This window comes from Anoplopoma fimbria, chromosome 8 (genome assembly GCF_027596085.1).
Source record: "Anoplopoma fimbria isolate UVic2021 breed Golden Eagle Sablefish chromosome 8, Afim_UVic_2022, whole genome shotgun sequence".
NCBI lineage: Eukaryota > Metazoa > Chordata > Actinopteri > Perciformes > Anoplopomatidae > Anoplopoma > Anoplopoma fimbria.
In genome coordinates, this window is record NC_072456.1 from 801254 (window position 1) to 815361 (window position 14108).

Genomic DNA, 14108 nt, shown 5'->3' on the forward strand with positions numbered 1-14108 from the left:
CAGGGTCACTCGAACTAGGCATGCGTTTACTTCCTGTGTGCTGGAAACACGGAGGAAATCCTGTTTCTGCTCACTATGTAATTGACTTGAAGAAAACACAATCACCAATGATGGTGAGGACACTGGACTGAATTACTAAATGCTATATACTTGTCACAGTATGTCAGTGATTAAGTAAGGATTGCTGAAACCAGCTAATGAAAATACAATACTGATGAGCTAAAATCCTCAAATGCATTCAGCAACAATTGTGATCATAATTTAATATTTGGTTTCTTGAATCTTTTAGCCTCCCCATGAATTACATGTGAACATATGATTTCAGCACATTTAGGCTTACACTGTAGGTGAAGACTTCAAATAAATATATTAGCTTTAACTTTAAAGATCAGGGGATTTTGGGAATATCCAATATGTTCTGTAACCACAATAGAAAAAAACAAATAAATCAAAGAGGCTTGCAAAACATTACACTTGTGAAACACCCAATATATAAGCTCATAAATCACAGGACTTCAAACATATGATAATCTTGATTATTTACACCTTTTGGCCACAAGATGGAGCCACGGGCCAAAATGTGGGAGTTAAACTGTCCTGCAAAAGAGGTTTGATGAGAGAAGCCTGTGGAATGTTGTTGTGGCCTGTGTTTTTGATATCTACAGTTATGCAAAGACAAGAGACATTTCATTGTGGTGTGACATAATGTTTTTTTACTCCTGAAAGCAGACACAGGAGGCTGTGCTGACTTTATTTTGAAGGGTTCAGTTTGTCATATGGACCGACTGGGGAGACCAGGGGCAATTGTAACATTTTTACTCTTTCCTTCATAACTCACAGACTACTTGAATTACAGTATTTTCTCTTCTCCATACACCTTGGAAGTAGGCTAGGTAAAGTTGTGCCAGAAACCCCCAATCTGAGTCCACAAGACTATAGCACAGCAAATACACGACAGCGGTGCAGAGAGATTTAGAAAGTGAAAGGCATGGCTTTAAAGTCACATTGTCACATTTCCTGAATGAGTTTTGAATCTGACTGTAAATACTGACACAGTGTCTGTTCCCATGACAATGACAGGAAGCTTGTTCAGAAGGGAGGAGGTCATACAGGAAAGGGCTCTGCCCCCTGATGTTTCAAATGTGAGGAGTAACAACAGCAATTTGTTTTTGATTGAATACATATAAACTTTCAAAACAAGTGATGGAACAAGCAACTTTTAACCAAGTACGTTTACTTAAGTACAAGTACTATATTATTTTAAAATACTGTTATTATCTTGGTCTACACCCTCCATAAGAGGGCAACAGAATCCACATGTTTGTGTTTACTGAATGATTACATTACATGGTAAGCTGGTTGTTAGGGATGAATATTGTATTTCTTAGTTTATTTTGAGTTTAAAATGCAGAATTACGAGTTATTACCTACTCACAAACATACAGTACACATGAAGGCACGAGAGTCACGAAAGTCTAAACATTTTTTCGAAATTTTAATGAAATTGGCCAGGGGCAGCATGAATCTGTTATTAGCTGGCTTTCTATCTAAGTTTATTTTTAAAGTTTCCCACATGTTTTTGGTAAAAGATTGGGTGTCTGTTTTAAATGACTAAAGAAGTTTGTGGCCCAGTACATAATGATGTGTGGTCCTGGTTTTTTTTAAATTAAAAGGACAGTCTGCAAATAGAATTCAGGTGGGTTTCTGCTTTGATTTAGGACACACAACTTAAATGAAGCAAAGAAACAGGCTGTGCAGAAATGAAAATCATCTATGGGTATAGTACCAAGAGACAGCTGGAGTAGAGTCTTAACACTGGATGTACGTTTTTTTATTGTGGTGGTTATTTGATTGAGGGGGTAGCATATCCCTCTTTTCTCTGGCCCTCTGATAACTCCTTGTAGCTAAAGACAGCAGCACTCCAATTACAATCTCTGCCCAAATCAAATATTTAAAGTGTCCCAAAGATGATGCTGGAGAGGAGACAAAGAAAAGAGGATTCTCACAGTGACGACAAGTTTTTCTAAATGTTTTTCTTTTTTGTGTCTATTATTATTTTATTCTGCCTGTATCTATGTTGGGCTGCACGGTGGTGTAGTGGTTAGCACTGTCGCCTCACAGCAAGAGGGGCCCGGGTTCAATTCCCGGGCTGGACAACCTTCTGTGTGGAGTTTGCATGTTCTCCCCGTGTCAGCGTGGGTTCTCTCCGGGTTCTCCGGCTTCCTCCCACAGTCCAAAGACATGCAGCTTAGGTTAATCGATGACTCTGAAATTGCCCGTAGGTGTGGATGTGAGTGTGAATGGTTGTTTGTCTCTATATGTCTGCCCTGTGATAGGCTGGCGACCTGTCCAGGTGAACACCCTGCCTTCGCCCATTGACAGCTGGGATTGGCTCCAGCATCCCCCGCGACCCTTAACTGGATAAGTGGTTACAGAAGATGGATGGATGGATGTATCTATGTTGTAGCTTATAGTCTCTAAAGTTGTATCACACTGTAAAGCAATTTTAATGGCTTTTTATATATGAGACTGTGCTCTAAACTTTTTATTTCTATATTGATTTTATTCTTCTCTTTATTGTAGATTAAATGTGGTTTTAAATGCATTTCTTTGCATCTTGTAAAATAAAGGTGTTCCTTTTTAAATTTCAGCATATAAAGGCCTTTAGGTGAGCTTTGGTCACAACACAGTTTGAACTCCTCACTACTTTCCATTATGCCTTCAATAGAGTCGGCAGTTGAGTGCATCATGGTGGATATGGTGAAATTGCCAATAAAGTGAACACATTTCAAGAACATGACATTTACATAAGTATAAATTGTCTTTATTGGCTTTGATACAATCCATTCAAATTCTGATGTAATTTGTTATTGTAGACCACCGGCCTACAGTAGCTCAACCAATGTCACACTAGCAATAAGTGTGTGTTAAAGTGTCCCCTTATCTGCATGCTAAGTTACCTCCTTCACAACCATTGGCAGTTGCACAGCCTGTTAGTTACGGTAGTTTGATTGATTTTTCTTCCCACCTGCATTCCACCAATACCCGCCCTACTCCACCTCTGATTGGCTGGTACTCATTGACATCTTTGCAGAATTCGTCAATCAGTTTATTGCTGATGAACAAGATTGGTGGGAGGTTGAAAGGGTTAATTATTTCAACTCAGATGTGGTGCATCTTGTGTAATGCTCTCATATGTTATAACAGTGTCCTGATTGTGGGATATATTGTACAGCTGTGACATCATAACTGCACAGAAATTCTGAGGGCTAGTTAAAAGGCTCAGTTCATGAATATGGCCTTTGTGTATTTCTCCATGGACTGAGGGTTTGATACTTTATCATAAGAAAGACATGAAAATCTCCCTTTTCATAATATGGGACCTTCACAAATGTTGAGATCCACGTTGCTTATAAGGATGGAATAGAATTAACGATCTGTTGTAGTTTTAGATTTGTATTTGTCATTAATAAACTTATTATTTACCTTTATGTCAATATGGCACACTAATTAACAAGGATTTTGATAGAATGGCACTTCATATCATAAAAGTTGTCAATGCCTGTTCTATAATTGGAAGCATGCGCACTGAGTGCAGCATGATGCCTCTGACAGAGCATTGTTGGTCTTGACAGCTAGTGCAATCAACTGGGTCAATACAAGCTCAAGAACTGTGGTTACATTAATGGGAAGTGAAGACGCCTCAGATTGCACATACCTTTGAAGCACTGTTACGCTTTCTATTCCCCTTCCTCTCAGCTGTATTCACAACCCCAACACAGTGCAAATAAACAAAGTGGAACACTTTAACAGAGACATGCATATGTATGAGATGTAAAATAATTTGATCCCTTTGAGCGTTTTCCTTGTCAGCTCTCAAAAGTGGCAGCGTTTGTTTGTATGTGTGTTTCTCCACAACAAAAGTTTCCTTCCTTCTTGTCACAGGTGCCATCTTGTTAGCGATAAATCACTAAGCTGGCATTTATGTTGTTCCCAGTCACGCGGCATGTTCTTTTCACTGGAAGTCTGATATCACAGCAGAGCAATGCAGTGTTTGTTCAAGGAGGGATTTCACACGTGGAAATCATTCTGCACACAGTTTAGTGCTTGTGATTGGGGTTGTGGGGTGGTGGGTTGAAAGCGCGTGACAAAAACATCTTTTGAGAGCTATTTTTTACATCCTAATATTAGAAGCCAACCAAAATATAATACGGGAGAAGCCACGATATTTAATTGATGTTTATTGTGTTTACATATGTAATAATATCTCTCCTTGTATGAGAAGCATGTAACTCTGAACTCCTCTTTGGCTTAAATCAAAAGCAACAATGTACAAAAGGAAATGTAAAGCATTTATAAGAGGTTTAGTGCACTTATTAGGGAAGTTTAACTCATTTATTGTATGTTGCTTTGAGCAAAAGCATCTGCCAAATGAATCTGATGTAACCTAAGTGCTTTCCTCTGTACTGAGTCAAACATATCCCATACATAACCATACATACATAGCCTAAACAGTAAAATAACCAAATTATCTCTATAACAATACCAGATGGAAACATGACTTTCAGATTGGTTGGTTGCGTTTTATCTACTCGCCTTTTGAGCATTTTAAACCACTTCTCTGAAAAATTCATTATTCTTGATGAATGCTGTTCCAGAGGCTGCAGATGTCTGTTATTGGCAATGGATTATGTCAATAAAGATGTTAACTTCCTGCTTTATTGTTCCAATAACCTAAGTATTTAATCAAAGCATCTCCAGTGATGACCATACAGATGTTACTAGGGAAACACAGCATGGACATGGCACAGTCTGCACTGCTCTTACTCCTTTGATGGTAAATGGTAAGGCCTAGTTCTAGAGAGTATCTGTGTGAATAAAGGCAGTTTAAACAGCTGACCTGTTGTTTTGTTGTATTAGTAAAAGCACATCGTTACTGATAACATTAACGATGGCTCTGTCGTATGAAAGTGTCCCAGTAAGCCATTATGGTTACTGTCTTGTGTCAAATTCCATCGCCACCTAAAGACTGCAAGTGATGTTTCTTGTGGTCTAATCATCAAAAAGGTTAAAGGTCACTTGCAGTATTTCCTTTATCCTAACTTCACATTATGAAGTGAACAAAACTTAGTACTATAGTGTAATAATATGGATAATTTCAATTTCAAATATGTATAGAAATAAACATATATACATATTTATAAAGTTTATGATGTGTTTTTTGTAAAAAATAATTATTGCTGGGAGTTCAAGTTAGTCTTATTATTATTATTATTATTATTATTATTATTATTATTATTATTATTATTATTATATATTTCAGGTTTTTCAGGGGCAACAGTCAGTGTTTTTTAATTCTTCTTAATGCTAAATCTGCTATTTGACACTCATTTTATCAACTTCATACACTAATTACAAATTTATTTAATTTAGCTTTTTTAAGCGGTAGCATTCCTTATTGATTTTGCCAATCCAATAATAATCTCAGAGGGTTTTTAATGTGCCGATTTCGATGTTTCAATATTCTGTAAATGTTTTCCTTGTTTTTGATGTGGTCAAACATGATCGAAAATACACAGTTAATATATCTTTATCCACACGGCATCCAGTTTGGAAACCAGCACTGCTTCAATCTTTGGCAATGCATTGTATCGTATAAACTGATCTGTAACTATTTCTGTTAAATAAATGTAGTAAAGTAAAAAATACAATCGTTTCCTTCCTAATGTGATGTGTAAAGTACCAAAAATAGTACTAGTCAAGTAATAGCACTTTATTGTACTTAAATGCAAAATGTAGTAAGGGCCATTTGTTAGTTAAAATGTTAACCAGAATTTCCATGCAGATAGATGGCCCGACATTCTTACTATCTTTTTTCAACATTAAGCTAGAAATGAAGCCCTCTTTCTGCAGCAATAGATGCTCAAGTGCTCAACGGAGACATGCAAGTGTGCAATGATAAGTAACAAGACTCTTGCTTAGCCAGACATTCCCATAATCTGGCATCAAGGACCCCCATATAGATAGAGATCACTCTGTGGGCCCTTTTGTGATAAGAGTGACCTATAGCAACCCTATACAATAACAGTTATTTAAGTTTCTTACTGAGTTGCACATCTGTCTGCACTGTGACTGGAGACTGAGCGCGAATTCATGTCAGCACACAGTCATGCCTTCTTAACTTTTGACTGAAATGTATAATATTCAATTCAATTCAGTTTATTTTGTATAGCCCAGAATCACAAATTACAAATTTGCCTCAGAGGGCTTTACAATCTGTGCACATGCGACATCCTCTGTCCTTAGACCCTCACATCCTCTGTCCTTACACCCTCACATCCTCTGTCCTTAGACCCTGTCCTTACACCCTCACATCCCTCTGTCCTTACACCCTCACATCCTCTGTCCTTACACCCTCACCTCCTCTGTCCTTACACCCTCACATCCTCTGTCCTTACACCCTCACCTCCTCTGTCCTTACACCCTCACCCTCTGTCCTTACACCCTCACCTCCTCTGTCCTTACACCCTCACTCCTCTGTCCTTACACCCTCACATCCTCTGTCCTTACACCCTCACATCCTCTGTCCTTAGACCCTCACATCCTCTGTCCTTACACCCTCACCCTCACCTCCTCTGTCCTTACACCCTCATCCTCTGTCCTTATCCTCCTCTGTCCTTACCCCACATCACACTCCTCTGTCCTTAGACCCTCACATCCTCTGTCCTTAGACCCTCACATCCTCTGTCCTTACACCCTCACATCCTCTGTCCTTCCCTCACATCGGCACAGGAAAAACTCCCCTAAAAACCCCTTTAACAGGGAGAAAAAAGGAAGAAACCTCTGGGAGAACGACAGAGGAGGGATCCTTCTCCAGGATGGACAGAATGCAATAGATGTCATGTGTACAGAATGAACAGCATAACAGAGATACAACACATTCAATGCATATGACATAAATGATTCATAGAATAAGACTACTTATAATAACAGCAGCAATTATTACAGTAGAGTTATAGCCATGAAAATAGGGATAGTAATGTGACTAATAATAATAATGGAAGTAGCAGTGGGTGTCAGTGGGCTCACAGCAGGAGGCACCAGGTCCAGGTACCACAACGACTCATGGAAACCTGCAGAATGATGATGAAGGAGAGGTGGGTGAAGGACCTGCTGTCACTCTTGTCAGCCCTCTTTGGGAAGCTCCCATCCAGAGTCTCCTCCCTACACGCCCCGCCCCCAATGAAGCCCCTGGTAAAAGCAGATAGATAGTAGTGAAGTGTTTAAAGCTTGGAGCGAGAGGGGCTGTTTATGCATACTTTTTATGATTTACATCACGTCAGCATCGTCTGTAGCCCTCTCCCCAATGATATAACGGAACTGTGTGGACGTGAAAGGAGAGAGAAGAACGACTTTTTGCATCCGCATCCACCGGAGCGACTTTAACTTCCACCAGGCTGACTGCTGCTTTCTGGAGACTCTTCATGGTAGGTCGCTCTGAATAGTTTCCACTTAACGGCAGCTTCTTTATAGAATAGCAGTAGTTGATGAAAAGGCTTCTATTGTGCACGGTGTCTGTGGAGACTGTGATAGGATTCTTATTATGTTATGTTTACATAACCGCCCATAGGTCCAGCTGAACATCTGCCTCTGGAACGCGTTACATTACATTACATTACATTATTACATTACATTACATTACATTACATTACATTACATTATATTACATTACATTACATTACATTACTACATTACATTATTACATTACATTACATTACTACATTACATTACATTACATTATATTACATTACATTACATTACATTACATTATTATATTACATTACATTACATTACATTACATTACATTACATTACATTATTACATTACATTACATTACATTACATTACATTACATTATTACATTACATTACATTACATTATTACATTACATTATTACATTACATTACATTACATTATTACATTACATTACATTACATTATTACATTACATTACATTACATTACATTACATTACATTACATTACATTATTACATTTACATTACATTACATTACATTACATTACATTATATTACATTACATTACATTTACATTACATTATACATTACATTACATTACATTACAGTCATGTAGCAGACGCTTTTATCCAAAGCGACTTACAGGAAGTGTATTCAACATAGGTATTCAAGAGAACTACTAGTCACCAGAAGTCATAAGTGCATCTCCTTTCTTAAACAAGCATCTTAAAGCATAAACCAGAGCAAAAGTATAGTGCAGAGGCAGATTACTACGAAAACAATAATTGCAACAGACTAATACGAATATAATAAGTGCTACAAACTACTACGAATAGGATAAGTGCAGTAAACAAATACGAATTCAATAAGTGCTACGAGGAAGGCTCAGGGTAGTACTTCTTGAAGAGGTGACATGCATACATTTTTTTGGGGGTCACTTTTTTTAAAATGAGAAAACAGGGAAAAAAAAAAAAAAAAACATGCGACAGATGTAAACAGAGTGTGTATGGATGGATTTACGCCTCTGTGGGATGAGACGTGACTTTTAGATGAATTCAGGGCATGTTAACATTGGAAACTGGTGAATCGCTGTGTATGTGTTACCACTGATGTCATTCAGTGTCAGAGGATGATGGTGGTTCATGTTTTGGAGTGGCGCAGTGTAGAAGAACACTTCTTAACAATGTTATCTATCGGATGTGCTCAAGTCAGCAGACTTCACAAAGTCCATCGCTCCCGATCATGAATGTTAGTATAAAGGTACACTAAATGATATCCAGCAAAATGGACTTACTTTATATTACTTGTTTTATAGTTTACACGTGTCAGAGATCCGTCTGCATGGTGACTCATTTGGCAAAGGTGTCAGGTTGTGAAAGCAGTCCAGGATGTCATACGGCGTGGTGTCTGACTGTACTCTAGCTTGTGGTGACAGGGTCTCTAGCTCTGCCAGAAAGCAGGGCTGCGATAAAGGCTTGTAAACAGTCAGTCAGAGAGGGGCTGTGATGGAAAGAGTGGGAGTTTTGGTGGTTTGTTAGTACTGAGCTTGTAAGGTTCATTCAACACGTCATAGGACCACATGAACGTTTAGATGAATGTTTCAGATAAAAGTCTCACTCATGTACCGCAAGAGGCAGCATGTCACACACACACACACACACACACACACACACACACACACACACACACACACACACACACACACACACACACACACACACACACACACACACACACACACACACACACACACACACACACACAGTGCCTAAGCCTTATGTGCTGCTGCTCTCCTCACTTATGGCTTTGTGATTACGGTAACATAGTATATGCCCCTCTGGACCTACCAACGCTTAACTGCAGCGTGTGCATACGTGATGACACAGATACAAGCCAGGCCTTTAACATCGAAGTGACCACAAGTATATAGCTCGGTTTCCGTAATGTGCAGTACGTTCAGTCCGGGGTCTTGCATGTTTTGATGTACTTTCCAGATCCTCCTCCTGGGTGAAATAGTTGCTCGGCTTAGACGGTCAGGGTCGAAGAGAAGTCACATGAGGTGATTTGAGCTGTTGCTGCAACAAAACCAGCGCCGTGGTTAAAACCTCCACAGTTGACCCAAAATAAGTTAGGATAAGGTAAGCTTTGTTGCCCTAAATTTTAACGTTACCAGTTAGTTCAAATTGCGATAAAATCAAAATCCTACGCAACCTCTCACTATAGTGGGAACACATTTTGGATCAGGTCTTTTCATCTCCAACCCAAATCTTTACCAACAGAGTAAGAGACTGCTTTCTTTCAGTCCTTCCTTTGATTTGGTCATTGCCTCACACCCACAGCACAGTTTGCCTTCGTTTAGTCAGAGAGGAGATGAAGGTCAAGAAGAGGCGTAAATCAAACAGAGGTCACTGGCTCTCCTTGACTAGCTGAAAGTGCAATATTTGTCATGATCTTCCAAAATGACTTCCCTGGCCCGCCAGCTTCCGCACTGTGAAAGGCCCCTTTGTCCCATGCAAGCTGCTTGCGCTGCAGAGCGATGCACCTTAGTGTTCTGTGCATCACTTCCCATACACCCTCTATGGTTCACCACGAGTCAGATAGGTGCACATCTGTTTCTACCACGCGGCAGATTTCAAATGGTGAACGGGTGCAATTCTGGTCTGAGGGTTTGACATTTAACTTGACCTACAGTTTAGTTGTCTTTAGAATCAGATATCACTTAGAGAAGTAGTTTGCATGATGTTTTCCTAAAAATATTACAACCCCCGGGTAACAAGAATTAGCCACAGCACAAAACATACTGTTTAAATGATTCACCAGCCTTTCAATAATCCCCCTTTGATACTTGATGGCCGTTGATTATTGTAATGAAGAAGTTCTTGTATTATTTTGGATTTAATAGGGTCGAAACAAATGTATTCTGAATGTATACCTTCCTAATCTGCTTGTTTTGTAAACCTCTGCTTCTCTACTCTGATCCTCAATGCTCACTGCATGGATGCAACGGCAATGATATCTTTCTATCGAATGTCATTACATTTTATTTGAAGTCAAGTCAAAAATCAGAAGTGGTAATGTCAAATGACCAGATTGTGAAAACTCACAGGAACAACTAGTAGTAACCTTAGCGCGAATGTCACCCAGTGTTTTAAATCACTATACAGAGTGATGTAAGGAGTGCTGCAAACAGATGTTACTAAAGGCCTTTAAACACAGAGGGCACAACACAAAAAAGTAAAATACTCCAATGTTTTAGGTCTAGGGCTTTTAATGTGAAAGGGAAGATTAGATCTGGTACGCGCTGTCTTTCTCAAGGTTGAAAGGAGTAATAAAGTTTGCCTTCTTGATTTGGAGTACGAAGCCTTCGAGTTGATATAAATATAAATATAGGTGCAACTCAGTGCGTTCTGCACATCATTTAAATGCTCAGAAAAATCAACCTTGTTCCTGGAAAACAAATGAATCGTGCAAAACAAAAAGGTCTGTAAAGGCCTTAAGCAATGACTAACGACGTTGACCTTCCATGGCTGGTTAACTTTCTATGTGACCATTGGGATTTAAGTGATATAACAGTTGATTTTTTTGTGCCCACCTCCACAGGTGTTGAAGATAAGATAAGATAAGATAATCCTTTATTAGTCCCGCAGCGGGGAAATTTGCAACCTAATGTAGAACAGAACATTGTGAGTTGGAAAATTCAGGGGGGCCTGTCAATGAAAAAAACAACGACAGATGTCTTTCTTTTGTTGATTAGCCTAAAAGTCTGATCAAAAATATAAATATATAAATGTATATATATATATATATATAAAAATACATATCGTTTTAGTTCAAGTATAATTCATAAAGTCACATGTCACCAATCAAGTGACATTTTTTTTTAGGTCGGTTGAGATGAACTCTGTTGAGCATGTAAAAAATGATGGACATCCTCAGTGTATAAAAATACATGGACTTATTGCCGCATCATGTTAGTCAATGTTTGAGGTTAGATACTAAAGTTGCAGCTAGAGGCGAGGTCATGCTGATTAGCGTGGTGGTACTAAGCTGCTTACTGGAGACCCCACTGGAGCATTCAGCGTTTCCTGGCGCTCTCAATTAAAGTGCTGTAATAACCTGTGGCAATGTTTCACACCCAGCGAGCCAGTCAGCCGTCCCTCGCTCCTCACACACTCTGACTGGCCGTGGGCACGGGAAGGTGGACGCAGTAAGCATGACCCCCAATTACCCCTCTTGGATTAATCTCCAGACTTCTGCTTCTCTTGTCTCATCTCATCACACCCACAGGGTTTATTAAGCCGAGCCCAGTTCCCTGCTGTTTGTCCACGCTCAAGACAACACCGCTTCTTCTGGTTGACTTTCTCTGCTTTTGTTCATTATTGCAGCTGCGGCTTGAAGCTGACTTCCTATCGACTGCTTCATAGAGAGGGGAACCCTTGTGAAAAGCAGGAGAAAGTGACTCACCATCCTCATAGTGGAAGCTGCAGGATGGCTAAAAGATTACCCATTCCCTGGTTGCTTCTTGCAATTTGCTGCCTGGCATCTGCAGGTAAGTTCTTCCTATTGCTTCGTTACATGTGATTCTAAAGGAGTTGTACACATCCATACAAATAATTTAAATTATCATCGGTAGGTGCCAAAGTCAAACCCATGCAACTCTGGTATCAGGAATAAAATATATTGACTATGCACCAAGCCCTGCAGTGCTGCGTTGTCAGACAACCAAAACTTCGCCCATACCCTGGGATTTTCCACTGTTTCTCCCAGCATGCCTTTCTAGACAGTGCTTGTCAGAGTTATGAGTAAGGGGGATTTACGTGTAAGAAAGGGCTGACAAGTTCAATCTCAGAATACAAACACTCAGCGAGCCTACACGTATCTGTGTGATTGATTGGAATGAGGCTTATCAGATAATGCCAAATGCCTTGTTACTTGACAGCAGTTAAACTGGCAACCAAAGAGAGAAAGAGAGAGAAAGCAAAAAAAAGTAAACGGCTACAGAGGCGAATGCAGGAAACGTATGTACGTTATCAGTGTGTCATATCAATTGCTGCAAGGCTCTTGCTGATGTTACAACTTTCCCCACAGGAACTTTATCTAATTGATGAGAAATAGTGTACCTCTCCCTTTGAGGAATGTGCATGCTACTTATGACCTTTTATACTCCCAATTGGTACTAAATAGTAAGTAGTAAATATGAGCAACAGGTTCCCAGAATGCTTAGACTTTTATCTGTGACACCCTGTCACTTACTTTACTTTGTCACAGTCAACTCTATCTTCTTAATATTGCACTCCTGTTCATTGTTAAGAATGTTTCCGGCTGCAGGAGGCAATGACAAATTGGAAAGATTATTCATGAAATAATCAAATCTAATACTACCCCTCAAAGAAATCTGCAACATGTTTTATTCTTTTGTTGATTAATACTATGACATAATATTTAAACTCACACACAGTGTTTCAAGCTAAAGGCTAACTTGACGTGCTCACGATGACAATACTAACATGCTGATGTTTTGCAGGTAAAATGTTTAACATGCTCAGTAGCTTAGCTTAGCACATTAGCACCTTAACATTCAGTAATAAGCACTACACACAAAAGCTGTGTCCCAGTTCCATACAGCACGTTGTCTTAAGGCTGAGCAGGCTTTGGTATGAAGTCTGATCCCTTTAAAGATACAAAATGAAGTATACCAAAAAATTATTGTTTTTTTTGTGTGCCGTAGCTATGTATTATTTGACCACAGTGCAATGCAAAAAAGCAATTTAGATTTTTTTCACTCATGGCTGCAAAAAAAATGTAGATGTGGTGAGATGGAAAAAAAAAGAAAAAGAAAGAAACATAAAATGTTTCGAAAACCATTTAGCCTTTTTGTGGACCATTCTAAAGTTACTGTTTGACTGACATCCAACGATACACATATTGTATCGTTTGTATGTTGATTTTTTTTGTATACTAAATGCTCAAATCAGCCAATTAGACATTTATATACAGCAAATGAGGTATACAATTAGTATAGATTTAGGACACAACAAAAATACCAGCCATTAATGTCTGTATCATATTTCATGATGATCCCTCCACTAGTTGGCTGACCGACCAACAGACATTGCTATAGATCCCTGCTGCTAGTGTACTTAAAAATACAACACATTATGTCACAGATTATTTCTCTAAAATAATATCCTGTTTGGTATGGTAATAAAAGTGCAAGGTTCAGACAATTTCATTGCATCTGTCACACTGCCAACAATGTACACCAAGATTGGCCAATCATATTAGGCAGCCAGTTTTGCTTTAGCCGTGTTCAGCAACAAAAAATATATCATGGGAAAGTCCAATTGAAAATGGTCAGTCAACATTGTTATTCCCAACAGTAATGACACTTGTTTTATTGAAATGCATGTTTTTTCCTTATTCCATTGCAATTCTTATCACAGAAATAAATGTTCTGTTTCCAGTCAGAAGCTGTATTCGGTCATAGCTGTACTGGCTAGAAGTTGTTGTAAAGTTGACCACTATAAATCAAAAGGATTGTTACTGTTGTCCAAATTGGCTTGAAAATTCAGCAG

General features: G+C 38.9%; 1 protein-coding gene across 2 annotated transcripts in view; it reads left to right on the forward strand.

Moving 5' to 3' along the window:
* The first annotated feature begins 7264 nt into the window (after positions 1-7264).
* The window catches only part of tgfbr3 (transforming growth factor, beta receptor III), a 69236-nt gene continuing 62392 nt past the window's right edge, over positions 7265-14108 (forward strand). For both annotated transcript variants that reach the window (XM_054602646.1, XM_054602647.1), the window contains exons 1-2: positions 7265-7487; positions 11919-12082. In XM_054602646.1, coding sequence (XP_054458621.1) covers positions 12022-12082 — 61 coding nt within the window. In that variant the 5' untranslated portion in view covers positions 7265-7487; positions 11919-12021. The remainder of the gene's footprint in view (positions 7488-11918; positions 12083-14108) is intronic.